The sequence below is a fragment of the Scatophagus argus genome, chromosome 8, assembly GCF_020382885.2.
Source record: "Scatophagus argus isolate fScaArg1 chromosome 8, fScaArg1.pri, whole genome shotgun sequence".
Classification (NCBI taxonomy): domain Eukaryota; kingdom Metazoa; phylum Chordata; class Actinopteri; family Scatophagidae; genus Scatophagus; species Scatophagus argus.
In genome coordinates this window covers 113151-126346 of record NC_058500.1, presented here as the reverse complement: position 1 = coordinate 126346, position 13196 = coordinate 113151, and the positions used below count along the sequence as shown (strand labels likewise).

The 13196-nt window shown below is 45.0% G+C and overlaps 1 protein-coding gene across 3 annotated transcripts in view; it reads left to right on the top strand.

The window, feature by feature from the left end:
- Positions 1 to 13196, top strand: part of plxnb3 (plexin B3) — a 61417-nt gene that overhangs the window by 38709 nt on the left and 9512 nt on the right. For all 3 annotated transcript variants that reach the window (XM_046397479.1, XM_046397478.1, XM_046397480.1), the window contains 21 exons: positions 540 to 968; positions 1707 to 2439; positions 3860 to 4039; positions 4890 to 5018; positions 5622 to 5722; positions 6529 to 6661; positions 7337 to 7496; positions 7573 to 7681; positions 7765 to 7873; positions 7973 to 8089; positions 8675 to 8788; positions 9232 to 9322; positions 9410 to 9579; positions 9678 to 9829; positions 10021 to 10126; positions 10592 to 10728; positions 10954 to 11130; positions 11218 to 11383; positions 11641 to 11772; positions 12796 to 12900; positions 12986 to 13147. In XM_046397479.1, the coding sequence (XP_046253435.1) occupies positions 559 to 968; positions 1707 to 2439; positions 3860 to 4039; positions 4890 to 5018; positions 5622 to 5722; positions 6529 to 6661; positions 7337 to 7496; positions 7573 to 7681; positions 7765 to 7873; positions 7973 to 8089; positions 8675 to 8788; positions 9232 to 9322; positions 9410 to 9579; positions 9678 to 9829; positions 10021 to 10126; positions 10592 to 10728; positions 10954 to 11130; positions 11218 to 11383; positions 11641 to 11772; positions 12796 to 12900; positions 12986 to 13147 (3693 nt within the window). In that variant the 5' untranslated portion in view covers positions 540 to 558. The remainder of the gene's footprint in view (positions 1 to 539; positions 969 to 1706; positions 2440 to 3859; positions 4040 to 4889; positions 5019 to 5621; positions 5723 to 6528; positions 6662 to 7336; positions 7497 to 7572; positions 7682 to 7764; positions 7874 to 7972; positions 8090 to 8674; positions 8789 to 9231; positions 9323 to 9409; positions 9580 to 9677; positions 9830 to 10020; positions 10127 to 10591; positions 10729 to 10953; positions 11131 to 11217; positions 11384 to 11640; positions 11773 to 12795; positions 12901 to 12985; positions 13148 to 13196) is intronic.

The window sequence follows — 13196 nt, the reverse complement described above, 5'->3', positions numbered from 1 at the left end:
AAGGATGCTGGCAAGTGTGTGTGTGGAGGTGACAGAGTCGTGGTTTGATTCCCACCTCCTCCTTCAGGCAGCTCATTGGCTGAGGTTGAATAGTCTTTTTCTTGTGTGAAGGTTCCTCACTGAGTGAACTGGACCATCCTGTATGAAGAGAAAGCAGATAAGACCGAACCAAGTGCCATTGGATTCTCTTAGCGTCACATTTGTCTTTAGTCTTTGTGAACTCTAGTTAATATCTTGTACACATGACATTTTAAACCAGTGTCAAAGAAAAGTGTTTCAGAAAAACACAGGGCATCATCATCATTCACATCATCGTCATTTTTTTTGACTATTTGACTGCAGCCCATTTGTTGTGATGGCCAGAACGTAATGTGTGAATGAGAAGCAAACTGTAAAGCATTTTGGATAAATGTGGTATAAAACTGCAGCCGCTGCCAGTCATACTGGGCTTCAGATATGTTCTCATGATTTCATGTTTGCTGTTGGTGTTTTGGAGACAAAGACCAGCGTCCTAATCTACTCCTCTCCTCCTGTGGCAGGTAAAGAGGAGCTGCCATAATGGCCTCCTTCACCCCCCCGTCACTCCTCCTCCTCCTGCCTTTCCTCCTTCCCTCCCCCTCTCACCCAGCTGATGCCATTGTGACATCTGACCCCATGGTGCGATGGGTGAAGCTAAACGGCGCCCCCCTCTCTCACCTGGTGCTGGACCCGGGGGCAGGTTGTGTTTATGTGGGCGGAGTCGACCACCTCTACCAACTGACCTCTGATCTGGAGGTGATGTCCCACGTGAGGACTGGGCCTCACCTCGACTCTCCAGACTGCCTCCCCCCGATCATCCCACAGGACTGCCCCTCAGCCACTCCCACTCATAACCACAACAAACTGCTGCTGCTGGAGATGGGACAAGGGGCGGAGCCAGGGAGTCTGATCGTCTGTGGCTCGCTCTATCAGGGCATCTGTGACAAGAGGTAACACGCTGTGGCTCTTCTTCAATCACAGGCAATACATTTATATTGATTAACTGTACTGATTCTCTGTGTTGAAAGTGTTATGCTAGTTGACACTATGATTAGCTTTCCTATCACAGTGTTGATCATTTGATCTTATGTCCCAGGTATTCAGCAGTTGATACACCTGTCTGACACACATCAGACTGATGAAAAACTGTCTGTCTCTAGATCAGTAGTGGAATTTTCAGTAAATGTAGTATCTCAAACAATATTTGAACTGATACTTTTTGTACAGGAATTTGGCACTGACTGATTTAACATACAAAGCAGTATGTTGGCTTGAGTTCTGTACCCATTCCTGCTTCTAGTGAAATCAACTGAATCTTGAAAATTTTCAGGGTTGCTGTAAAAGGTGACCCAGTTGACTGCCAGTAGGAAGCACTTTTGTCAGGTGTTGGATTTTAATCCAGAACTGAAGAAGACTTGTGTCAAATCATCATCATATCATAACAGAGCTAACTAATCTATATTTGAGGAACAAATCCCTACCTGATTCTTTCAACACAGATGGTTTTTAATCTTCATCCATCAATTTTGCTTTTACTTGAACATAATAGATCATGATTATTCAAGAAACCTCACTGAAGATACAAATAATGAACGCTGTTCAAAGAGCAATGAGCTGGATGATTGTCAACGGCATCATATTAGTCTGGTTAACATAAAGAACTGTTTTCTTCTTCTCTGTTCTTACAGGAGTTTGACTAACATCTCTCAGCTAATCTATCAGACCTCCAACCCTGTTGACACTCAGTATGTTGCTGCAAACGACCCTCGTGTCTCAACCGTCGCTGTGGTGATAACCACAGAGAACAAGCAGGAGGGGGGCGGGGCTGGGGGTGTTATGCGCTTGATGCTGGTTGGTCGAGGCTACACCAGTAAAGGCCCCGGTGATATCCCACCCATCACAACGCGACGTCTGTTCCCGGTTGTCCCACCTCGCCGAGCCTTCTCTCAGGAGGAGGAACTGGGGAAACTTGTTGTAGGAAGTTACTCAGAGTACAACAACCACTTTGTGAAGGCTGTTGCCCACGGTAATCACGTCTACTTCTTGTTCTCTCGACGGGACATGTGGCACAAAAAGGAGTACCGTACATATGCCTCCCGGCTCTGCATCTCTGACCGCAGCTTCTACTCATACGTGGAGGTGCCTCTGCTGTGCCACGGTGGCTACAACCTGGCCCAGGGAGCATGGTTAGGAAACCACTCAGGTGACCCTGCTCTCTTTATCATCATGGCAATGGGACAAGCGTCCACACCTGTAGCAACTGGTCGCTCAGCACTGTGTGTTTATGGGATGGCAGAGCTGGATGCTATGCTGCTGAGAGCACAGGAAGTGTGTTACACAGAAGGAGGACGAGGCAACAGTGGACAGGAAGAGGCCTACATTGAATATGCTGTGTCATCAAAATGCCTGAAACTACCCAAGGTAAACACACATGCACCCAGTCTTTAGTCTGTGTGGTCCATATATCAAGGTTTGGAATCACAGACAAACATAGAGACAGACAGCCAGAGGATGATCAGAGGCTGTAAGTGTTAGCAAGCAGCAGCAGATGGGCAGGCAAAGGAATGCCTGCTCAGGTGTAGTAGATAGTTGGCAGAGCCATTGTAAGGCCATCTGTAAGTTTGTTGACTAGCGCTTTGAAGTCTTGAGGACGAGGTCTTATTTTTTTGGAAACAGAGGTGGCCATGTTTGGACGAGAGCGGGGAGGACATCCTGACTGAATCTTACTGAGAACCCTTTGACTCTAATTGGGAATATAATTTACAAAATAAACACATTGTATAGAAAAAGAAGAGAACCACTGATTAAGATCATTAACTGGTCAGGAAACTGTTTACTGAGGTCATAAATCAGGTGAGAAGTAAACTCATTTTCTCATAAGCTCATATAGAATCAGACTTCTGTTTGAAACTAGTGGAGTTGCCCCCTATTGGGGGCAAGAAAAAAAGAAATATGTGTGATGGTTACCTCATGATTGAGAAATTGCTGCCACAGCACTTCCTTGGGTTCTCTGAAATATGGCCACATACGGCCACTTCCTGCTCTGGGACATCTGATGACATCACAGTTTACACACAATGACATCACAGATTAGCAGCTGGTTTGGTAAGACCCTGTCGATGATCATATCTGTCTCACTATTGACCTACATATCGTTTGTTTGTGTGTGTGTGTGTGTGTGTGTGTGTGTGTGTGTGTGGATTAGAGCTACTATCTTCAGCAGCTGGATTTATCGTCAGACAGCTGCCACTAAAACACACAGAGGTACACACAGCTGGCAGACTGGTCTGACCCACATGATATGACTCACACACACAGGGCTTCATTTATTCATGCCTCTAGGAGTTCATCGTTGATTGCATTTGCCCAAAATGTTTCTGTGAGTTTAATCGCACTTGGGTGTTGTTGAGACCACAGAAAACGCTCAGCAGAGTCCATCTCTGACTGAGTCCAGAGAGAGCGCTCAGTAGAGTCTTCCTCTGGCCTTCTGAGTCCTGCTGTATTAAATTCTGATAATAAAGAAATTTCAGAGAGTTGCAATCCTAAGAAGCTTGTACTCTTCGTTTTACATCTGATGACTGTGTATGTGTGCATCATGTGATGCTAGTGGATATCACAGTACCTCATGATGCCACAACCACCTCACTGTCCGAGCTACCAGGGTTACCCCTGACGAAAAATTTATTAAACTTTATCTATTAAACTGATGTTTCATTTTGGTCTCATCAAAATAATTGATTTACAACATAGACAGAAAACATGACATGATGTTTCAGCTTGTCAGAATCAACATCAAACCTGTCTGCTTATCTGTCTGTCTGTCTCTCCATTCATATACAAGGACTCTCTGTCAGAGTACCCCTGTGGGGGTGAACACACCCCAAATCCAATCGCCAGCGCTGTGCCGCTCCCAGCCACACCCACCTTTACCTCAACCACCCAGCTGACTGCTGTCACAACGGCAACAGAGGCAGGACACACCATCGCTTTCCTGGGAGACAGAGAGGGACGACTGCACAAGGTGAAATTATCATCATGAGCACTCAGTATATACTCAGTAGGTGCATGTGACCAACACAGCAAGTCTCGCCATCTTCCATCATTCCTTGTTTGACTTGGCTGAGCTGTTAGAGCTAGCAGGTGGCTTTTTCCTGCTTCTTCCGTATTTGACAAAGTGATGTTTGAACACGGCTTGTGGCACCTTAGCCTGGATTGTGTGCTCATACCTCTGACACCTGTTGCTCCTGTACAGAACTTTGAATGTGAAGCTAAGGGATTGAATTTCCCTCGGGATCAATAAAGTATCTATTAGTATAGAAAAGTATCTATCTATCTATCTATCTATCTATCTATCTATCTATCTATCTATCTATCCATCTATCTACAGCTGGAAGGTAGCTAAGCCTTTTCTCAGTATTAATGCTAAGCTAAACTAACATTTTCCCTTGTTTTCCCTTGTTTTATTCTAAGCTAAGATAAGCTAAGCTAAGCGTTTTTTGTTTTTTTTTTGCTTTCAAGCTTTATGTTAAATTAAGCTACTGATTCTCCATTTCCCTTTGACTTTCCCTTTGACATTTCCCTTTCCTACCTGAATAACATTTCAATGTATTATTGATTATTGACAGTTATTTTCAGTGATTTCTCTTCAGTGCTCTGATCCTGGACCGGCAGGATAGACTCTCCTTCAGTCCTCCTCCCTCATCCCTTCTCCTTTAGCGAAGTTCCAGCCCACCCCTGCTCTGTGATGATGAACATGTGATGTGACAGCTGCAGCATCTCTCTTCTCTCATAGTGAAATCTGACATGGTGGTCATCACTGAGCTTCACTTGGTCCAGCTTGGTCAACAATAACTCACCTGTGTGTGTTGCAGGTGCTGGTGCACTCTGATTGGTCAGGTGATCTGTACAGCAGCCTTTTAGTGGACGGCGGCAGTAGCGTCAGTGCTGACCTCCTATTGGACGACAGTCAGCAGCACATTTATGTTTTAACCAACAGCAGGGTGAGACAGTCTCTCTCTCTCTCTCTCTCTCTCTCTCTCTCTGTCTTTCTGTCTCTCTGTCTGTCTTTTCTCCTGTCTGTCTGTCTGTCCATCTTTTTTCCTTTCTGTGTTTCTGTTCTGTCTTTTGTTTCATTTGTCTCTCTGTCCATCATTCAGTTTATCTATGGAGATTCTCAGTCATCCAGGTCATGGTCAAGGTAGAAGAGTTCCGTTACGCAACTGGATGTGAGTGAATCACTTCTCAGGTCACACATCAAAGAGACGTGTGACCAAGACCACTCTGACGGTGTCAGTGACCTATCAGAACCACCTCCCGACCATTAACACTTCCCCAGGTGACCCAAAGGGCCCACTCAATAGGAGGAATAGGAGGGACCCGAGGCACCTTTGTTTCCCAATTGCCTTTTGTCACACCCACAGTATAAATATTTCAGTACTCCCCACCATCAGTTAGAACTGAAGAAGCTTCTTGGATGAGAGGCGAAACGTCTTCCAGAAAACTTAATTATTCTACCATCATTCAGTTTTTTTCGTCTTGATCTGTCAAAACTTCTGTGTAAAAAATTAAACTGAGATGTGACCTGTTACCCATCTGTCTTTCAGCTGTCGAAAGTTCCTGTGTCATCATGTGAAAGACAGACAGACTGTCAGTCCTGTCTTGCTATCAGAGACCCCTACTGTGGCTGGTGTGTACTGGAGGGAAGGTATGTCTGTCTGTCTGAGTACAGTACAGCTATGTTACAGTATAGACGTGTTACAGTACGGATGTGTTACAGTACAGATGAAGAAGAATTAAGAATCACTTTATTGACAGTATATATATTTTTACATACACACACTGAATTCGTCTTCTGCATTTGACCCATCCTTAGTTGAACACACACATGCAACAGCCGGCAAATTACATGCAGTGAAACACACACAGGAGCAGTGGGCAGCATCAAGCGTCGGGGGAGCATATTGGGGGGGTTAAGTGCCTTGCTCAAGGGCACATCAGCCAGCTAATGGAGGGGGGGATTTTTTTTTTCCAACAACACCCAAATCGAACCGGTGACCCTCCGATCACAAGGTGCTTCTCCAACCTCTAGGCCACGGCTGCCCCCAGATGTGTTATAGTACAGACATGTTACAGTACAGACTGTTACAGTACAGCTATAAGATGGTTTTAGGGTGTTCAATAATAAGATCAGACAAAGTACATACATTAAGTTTATATTAGCTCTTAGCCTCTCTTAGCATATCTGAGTGAACGGCAATCTGTTTTCACTGTTTTCCGCTGTAAAACAACTGTAACCACATTGTTTTAAAGAACAAGAACGTATCCAGTTACACTGAAAACGTGACGTGAGTGATGATGAAACATCCAGTGGACATTCTGATTGGTTCTTTCACACTGACTGGATTGAGAAGTTATAATCCACAAGAAGTCTGTGGATTTCTGTTGTTATTGATCCTTTACTTTGACCTGAGCTGTCTGGTGATGTTTGCTGTGATTATTTGTTTCATTCAGATGCTCTCGGAAACATCTGTGTCAGCGCCACATGCAGCCCAACCATTGGCTTTGGAGCTTTGAACCAACCAATCAGTGTGTGACAATACAAAGTCTACGGCCAGCCAATCAGAGCAGAGATGAGCAGACACAGGTAGGCTGAGCAGAAGATAGTGATTATTGTTTGTCTTTGGTTCATCTGCTGCTCTTTTCATAGTTTTTGTGAAAAGAGCAGCAGATGCTGCTTTAATTAATTTACATTCAAATAACCCATGGAAGAAGAAAAGCCATCAGTTAATCACAGCGAAAACGGAGAAACACTGAGCTGTTCATGTACTACGCAGGCCCCTGCTGGTTGTGACCACAGTATGAGTCTATGCCTTCATCTGTGGCTTCCAGGTGCCGCTAGCTGTGACTGAAACTGTGGATGTTTGACACAACAGTTTATGTCATTATATCATCATACGGTTCAGTCCACAGTGTCTATTGTCCATTTGTACTGTACTGTATTGTACCATACTGTGTTCATTGTCTTGTTTATCCTGTTATTGCACTGTTGTATTCCATATTTGCGCTGTCTCACATGTTAAGGGGTACATTTTTTGCTTTCATTTTCTATTTTTTTTATTTTTCACTTTTTATATTTTATTGTTTTTTTATACTCAGAATGTGTACTGCTTTATGTCACACCATGTGGCATCCTGGAGGAACGTTGTTTCATTGCTCTGTGTACTACACATACATGGTTGTAATGACAATAAAAACGGCAGCCCAATGCTGCTCCAACAGCAGTGTTTTTCTAATTGACTGTTTATGTGTCATCTCCCAGATAACGCTGTCAGTCCTCCAGCTTCCTGCCCTTACTGAGGCAGAGTCTTTGTCTTGCATCTTCGGGCTCCTCCCACCTGAGCCTGCCCTCATCATGGCAACCAGCATCACCTGTCAGTCACCTGCTCCAGAGCTCCTCCCCCCCATGCTAACAGGAAGTGGTGAGTAGGCAGCTGTGATGCTTGAAGCATTCGTTGACAATTTTTGACCTCCTGTGACTTTCTCCTGTGCTTCCAGATCACATGATCCTACCTGTGTCTCTGGTGTTTGGTCGTGTGACCATCACCACAGGCAACATGACTTTCTATGACTGTAGGACCGTGAGCAAACTGAAGCAGAGCTCTCAGTAAGACCCAATAATGCACAGAATAATATTAATTAAAAGCAATAGTTGGCAAGGATGATGAAAGTGATGATGATGTGTTTCAGGTGTCTGGCGTGTGTCAGCAGTGTGTGGGGATGTAACTGGTGTCCTCTGGATCAACTCTGCACTCACAACCACAGCTGCCCCAACCAGCACATAATCCTCAACCACAGAGTGAGACAGCCTGTCTGTCTGTCAGCCTATCTGTCTGTCTGTCTTCCTATGTCTCTGTCTGTCTTCATACCCTCTCTCTCTCTTTCTCTTGGTAAGCAGGAGTCTCCTGGTCCCACATCCTGTCCTCTGGTCTTTGCCCTACAGAGTTCTGCTTTAGTGCCATTGGGCCTGAGCACCACTGTGATGTTGCGAGGACAAAACCTGGACATCTACACTGTGAGAACAACTCATTAAAATCACATCAGTCAGGACCTTTAAAGACATCTCAGTGTGGAAATATTTGTTTTTTGTTTAGTTACACAGATATTGAGACACAGAACATGTGAGTGAGCAGCTGTGAGTCTGTGGATCTGATTTGTACTGATGAGCTGTGGTTTGACTGTTAAACAGCACTCAGTATTGGTTACATCACTGCTGATATCATGAGGGAACTGCTCCAACACTGATATGAACAAAAAGTTTTGTCACATTCAAACTACACGTTCATACTCAGGCTAATGTGGAGCTGGATATCAGCTGTTATCAACGTGTTTAACCAGCTGAAGACGTGTTAATATAAATGACTTTCTTCTGCTGTGTTGATCAATATAACTTGAAAAAAATCTGACTGAAATAAAAGATATTTTCATTCTATTTGTGTAAACAAGAAATTTTACTATAACATAAATATAATGTGGCAGATTGTCTTTTCTTCTCCATCACGAATGGGAGACAATTGTTCTCGACACCCCAGCAGCTGGCACAAAAATAGTCTGTTTATTCATAATCTGTGTGCGTCTGTGTCTGTGTGTGTTTGTGCAGGATGAAGCCCAGTATGTGTGTGTTGTGGAAATCGAAGGAGTTCAGTTCAACCTGACAGCCTCTGTAGAGAAAACACATGACAACATCAACACATTCACCTGTAGCCCACACCAGGTAAAGCAGAGAAAAACCCTGACAGTTTGAAAGATGACTGAAATGATTTGGGGATTCAGCTATTCAACAACTGTTCAGTCAACTAATCGTGGTAGCTATAATGCATTTAGGTCAAGTGCTACAATACCCATGATTCTTAGTGGCCATTGCCATAGGCAAGAGACTTCAAGCAATGTCGACTCCAAAATGAAACACAAACTTTCAGGTCCACCATCTTGTGCTTCCCTCTGCTGTTACCAGCTCATCTGAGTTTGAAGCTCTGTGAATCGATGGTCACTGCTGAAATGCACCATGGGAGTCGTGGTTGACTGACACCAACCAGGAGTTTCTTGCTGATCCAAACTGTAGATGAAGTAGCAGCTCCTTTATAAACTGATTCAATATAATAATGCTGTCTGCTCCTCCACTTGTCTGCCTCTACCTGTCTGTCTGCCTGCCTGTAGTTTCAGTATGCTGGCAGTCAGCTTCAGTATTCAGCTCCTGTCTATCTGCGTAGAGGACACAGACGCATTGATGCTGCACCTGGCCTCCGACGTAAGAACCTCACCTGTGTGTGTGTGTGTGTGTGAGATGTACTGATTTCATTGGCTCATATTTGCATCCTTATCCTGTGTTATTCAGTCCAGCTGTACGACTGCTCTGCTGGCCAATCAGATTGCTCACAGTGCAGGGCGGTGCCCAAGGAATACGGCTGTGTGTGGTGTCCAGGAAGCCCCGCCCCCAGATGTATTTACAACCAGTCCTGTTCTAGTATACCTGTGGACATCTGCCCGCCTCCTCAGATCACACAGGTGAGCCTGATGCTCAGTTAGTCTGTCTGTTTGTAGATGACTTGTTAGTTTCTGAGGAGACATACATACATATTGTCTGTCTGTCTGTCTGGCCACAGGTGCTACCCGTCTCTGGTCCTCTGGAGGGTGGAAGCCTGGTGACAATCACTGGGTCAAATCTGGGGATGAGGTATCAGGATGTGGTGGGCGGAGTCACAGTGGCAGGTGTTCAATGTTCGCCCCAACCTGAAGGATACCAGATCTCCACCAGGTAACACACACACACACACTAACAGTCCACTAATCAGAAGGTGATTAGATTTGTGTGATTTCTGTGTGTGTGTGTGTGTGTGTGTGTGTGTGTGTGTAGCACTCTGAGCTGCTGGACTTTTTGGCAAACACACACACACTGAATGATTCTGTATGAATAACTCGTGTTCACCTTGGTGTGTGTGTTTGCAGGGTTGTGTGTGAACTACAGCCCAGCGGGAAGCAGACGGAGGGTCCTGTGCTGATTACTGTGGGGACGACTCCACCTGGAAGGTCAACACAGTTGTTCACCTATCAGGTAAAAGTGATGAGTGTCCTGCAGAGGTGGAGCTCCTCCACCTTGTCCACCCTCTCCTTTTTTGATCAGCATCACAGCTCCAACCTACCACAATATTATCTTTTATATTTACATTTTATTTCATGTTTATTATATCTTAATCCTGAAGTTTACTTTGACAGTACTTGATGTCTCCGATTGTCTTTTTATAATTTGTTATTTCCTTGAGTGATTTTCTTTTTATAAATGTAGAATGTCTTAATTTGGCCCCTCAGCTGAGACCAGTTTGCCTTGAGAGACCTGACCAGGATTCACAGGGGCACACAAATCCAAATCACTCTAAGATGGATGTTTTTTAGCATCATATTAAACAGCATCTTTACTTCCAAATTCAGTTTTGAACCATAAGTCTAAATATGCTGAATACTAAAAGTATTTGTGTTGTGTTTTCAAATCTAACCTGTGTGTGTGTGTTCTTGTTTTCAGGACCCACAGCTCCTGGATTTGGTTCCTAATAAAGGTCCTGTCTCTGGAGGAACCCAACTGACCATCAGAGGACGACAGCTGCTGACTGGACAAAAGTCTGACCTGAGGGCCTTCCTGGGCACTCAGCCCTGCTACATGTGAGTATTAACCTACTACTACTAACGCTAGTACTAATGCGGCCCCAGCTGTGGTACAAGCTCAGCATATAAACTGACTTAATTAGATTCATGAATCTCTGATTGCACCTGCTGGAAACAAAAATAGTCTTACTCATTAAGTTCCTGTCCTTGTTTCCTTTTTCTTTGAATTTCTATGTTTCCTGCCCTTGTTTCCTTTTCTCATCTCTCCTTGTTTCCTCTCAGTGTGGAGGAGGTGAATGACACCCAGTTAATGTGTCAGACTAGTTCCAGCAATCAGACTGGTGGAGTCACAGTTCGTGTTCTGTTTGGTAAAGCGGAGAGAACCGTACCCAGCGTTACATTCCGGTACCTTGACGACCCCGTCATCACCGACGCCACACCTGCAGAGAGCTTCTATGCGTGAGAACCTGATCAGTAGTCACCAATAATCAGTCATCTTATGACTGGAATCATCATCCTAATAAGGCCATGACTTCCTGTCCCCAGAGGCGGGCGTCTCATCATGGTGACGGGCAGGAACCTTGACGTTGTGCAGCAGCCAATCATGGCTGTGTGGGTGGAGCCTCTGGAGGTCCAGAGGGTAAAACGGAGAAGACGATTGGCTCTGCTCACCTCCAAGCAGCAGCTGGTCTTTAACAGCACCATGCCAACGGTAAGATCAGCTGTCCAATGAGAGATAAGTTCTAGTTCTAGAAATCTAATAGATCTAATAGAGAGTAAAAGGTCGTAGAATCTACTTTGAAAGTTAAATGATATTTCTTGGCTTTGTATTGCTTACATCCTGTCCCATCTGTCTCTCCTCCTGTGTGTCTCTGTCTCTCCTGTCACTTTTCCCCCGTCTGTCTCTCCTGTTTCTCCAATTTCTCATCAACTCTTTTCTCTCTCCTATCTTTCTTATTTGTCTGTCAGGTATTGGAGCGCTGCTCGGTCCTGTCGTCCTCTCAGATGACCTGTCCAACCCCCACCGTGAGGCCAGAGGTTAAAGTGAAGGGAGTCTGGTTTCAACTAGACAATGTCAGAGTCCACTATGAAAGCATCAAGGTACCTGTCTGTCTGCCAACTTTCCTGTCTGTCTGTTTGTCTTTCTGTCAGTCTGTCTGCTGCCTGCTCCACTCAGACAGGATGATCATCACAGGTGGAGGTGAGGAATGATACGTACTCATGTTAAAACTTCAAGAGCTGTAAAAGACATTCAGTCGTGGATCAGCGGTTAGGGTGTCGGACCCGTAACCGGTGGATCGCTGGTTCGATTCCCCGTACCGGTGTCCATGGCTGAGGTACCCTTGAGCAAGGTACCTAACCCCCACTGCTCCCCGGGCGCTGCACGCTCCCCGGGCGCTGCACGCGGTCGCCCACTGCCCCGGGTTTGCACGTCACTTGGGTGGGTTAAATGCAGAGCACAAATTTCGTTGGAGTGAGTTCCCTCCAATGACAAATATGTCACTTTCATCTTAAAAAAGAACAAAGACTAAAGTCCACTGGGAGGTGCCAGAGAGCTGAAGGGCAGCCAGAGATACTGCAGGAGGTGAATCAGCATCCCAAGTAAAATGTGATCAGAAACATAGACAGATGACACATGTTGATATGATTCAATGTGACTTGCACTCTGAGGATCTGCACTCTGCCAGACAGGAAGGATTGTCACACCTTACAGAATAAATGTCCATGACTCCACGCAGAAGGCTTCAGAAGTTGTCTTTTCTCTCTATTTCCCAAACAACATGTTGGTGTTAGCATGCAAGGATCTACCAGATTAGCACAAATTTTTTCAGTCAAATGTGACAGTGAGCTGATAAAATGCAGGGAAAACTTTAGAGATCCACTGTCACATGGAAAGAGTGGATTTAAATGGGCCCACCTCTTGCCTGTAGTCAACTAGAACAGGCTCCAGCCTCCCCACGACCCAGATGGAGAAGCAGTATAGAAAATGGATGGATGGATGGATTTAAATGGACGATGAGCAGACATTTTACAGATAAACAGGAGCGTTTTGTGTCTGTTATTATTACTGAGAAACAGTCCGTTTAAAGGAGAAACCTGTCTCTCTACCTGTTTGTCTCTCAGGGTAAAAGCTTCATTTATTATCCAAACCCGGAGTTTTTTTCACTGAATCGAGAAGCTCCAGGTGCTCCATACCGTTTCAAACCAGGAGGAGTGATCGCTGTGGAGGTAAACATCTTTCCAGGTCAGTAGAAACCATCTGTTCACTGACTGACACAATGAAACCTCTCTGTGTATCTGTGGCGTCCCTCAGGGTCAGGACCTGACCAGAGCCATATCAAGACAAGAAGTGACAGCTCGGCTCGGAGACCAGGAATGTGAGGTGAAAACTCTTGATAACACTCACCTATACTGTGAACCTCCAGAGATCCAACCAATGAGTGTGGACGAGAACAACGAGCTACCAAGCCTCAAGGTACTCAGACACAGTCAGACAGCAGCACAAGCAGCTGGAGGTGTGTCCT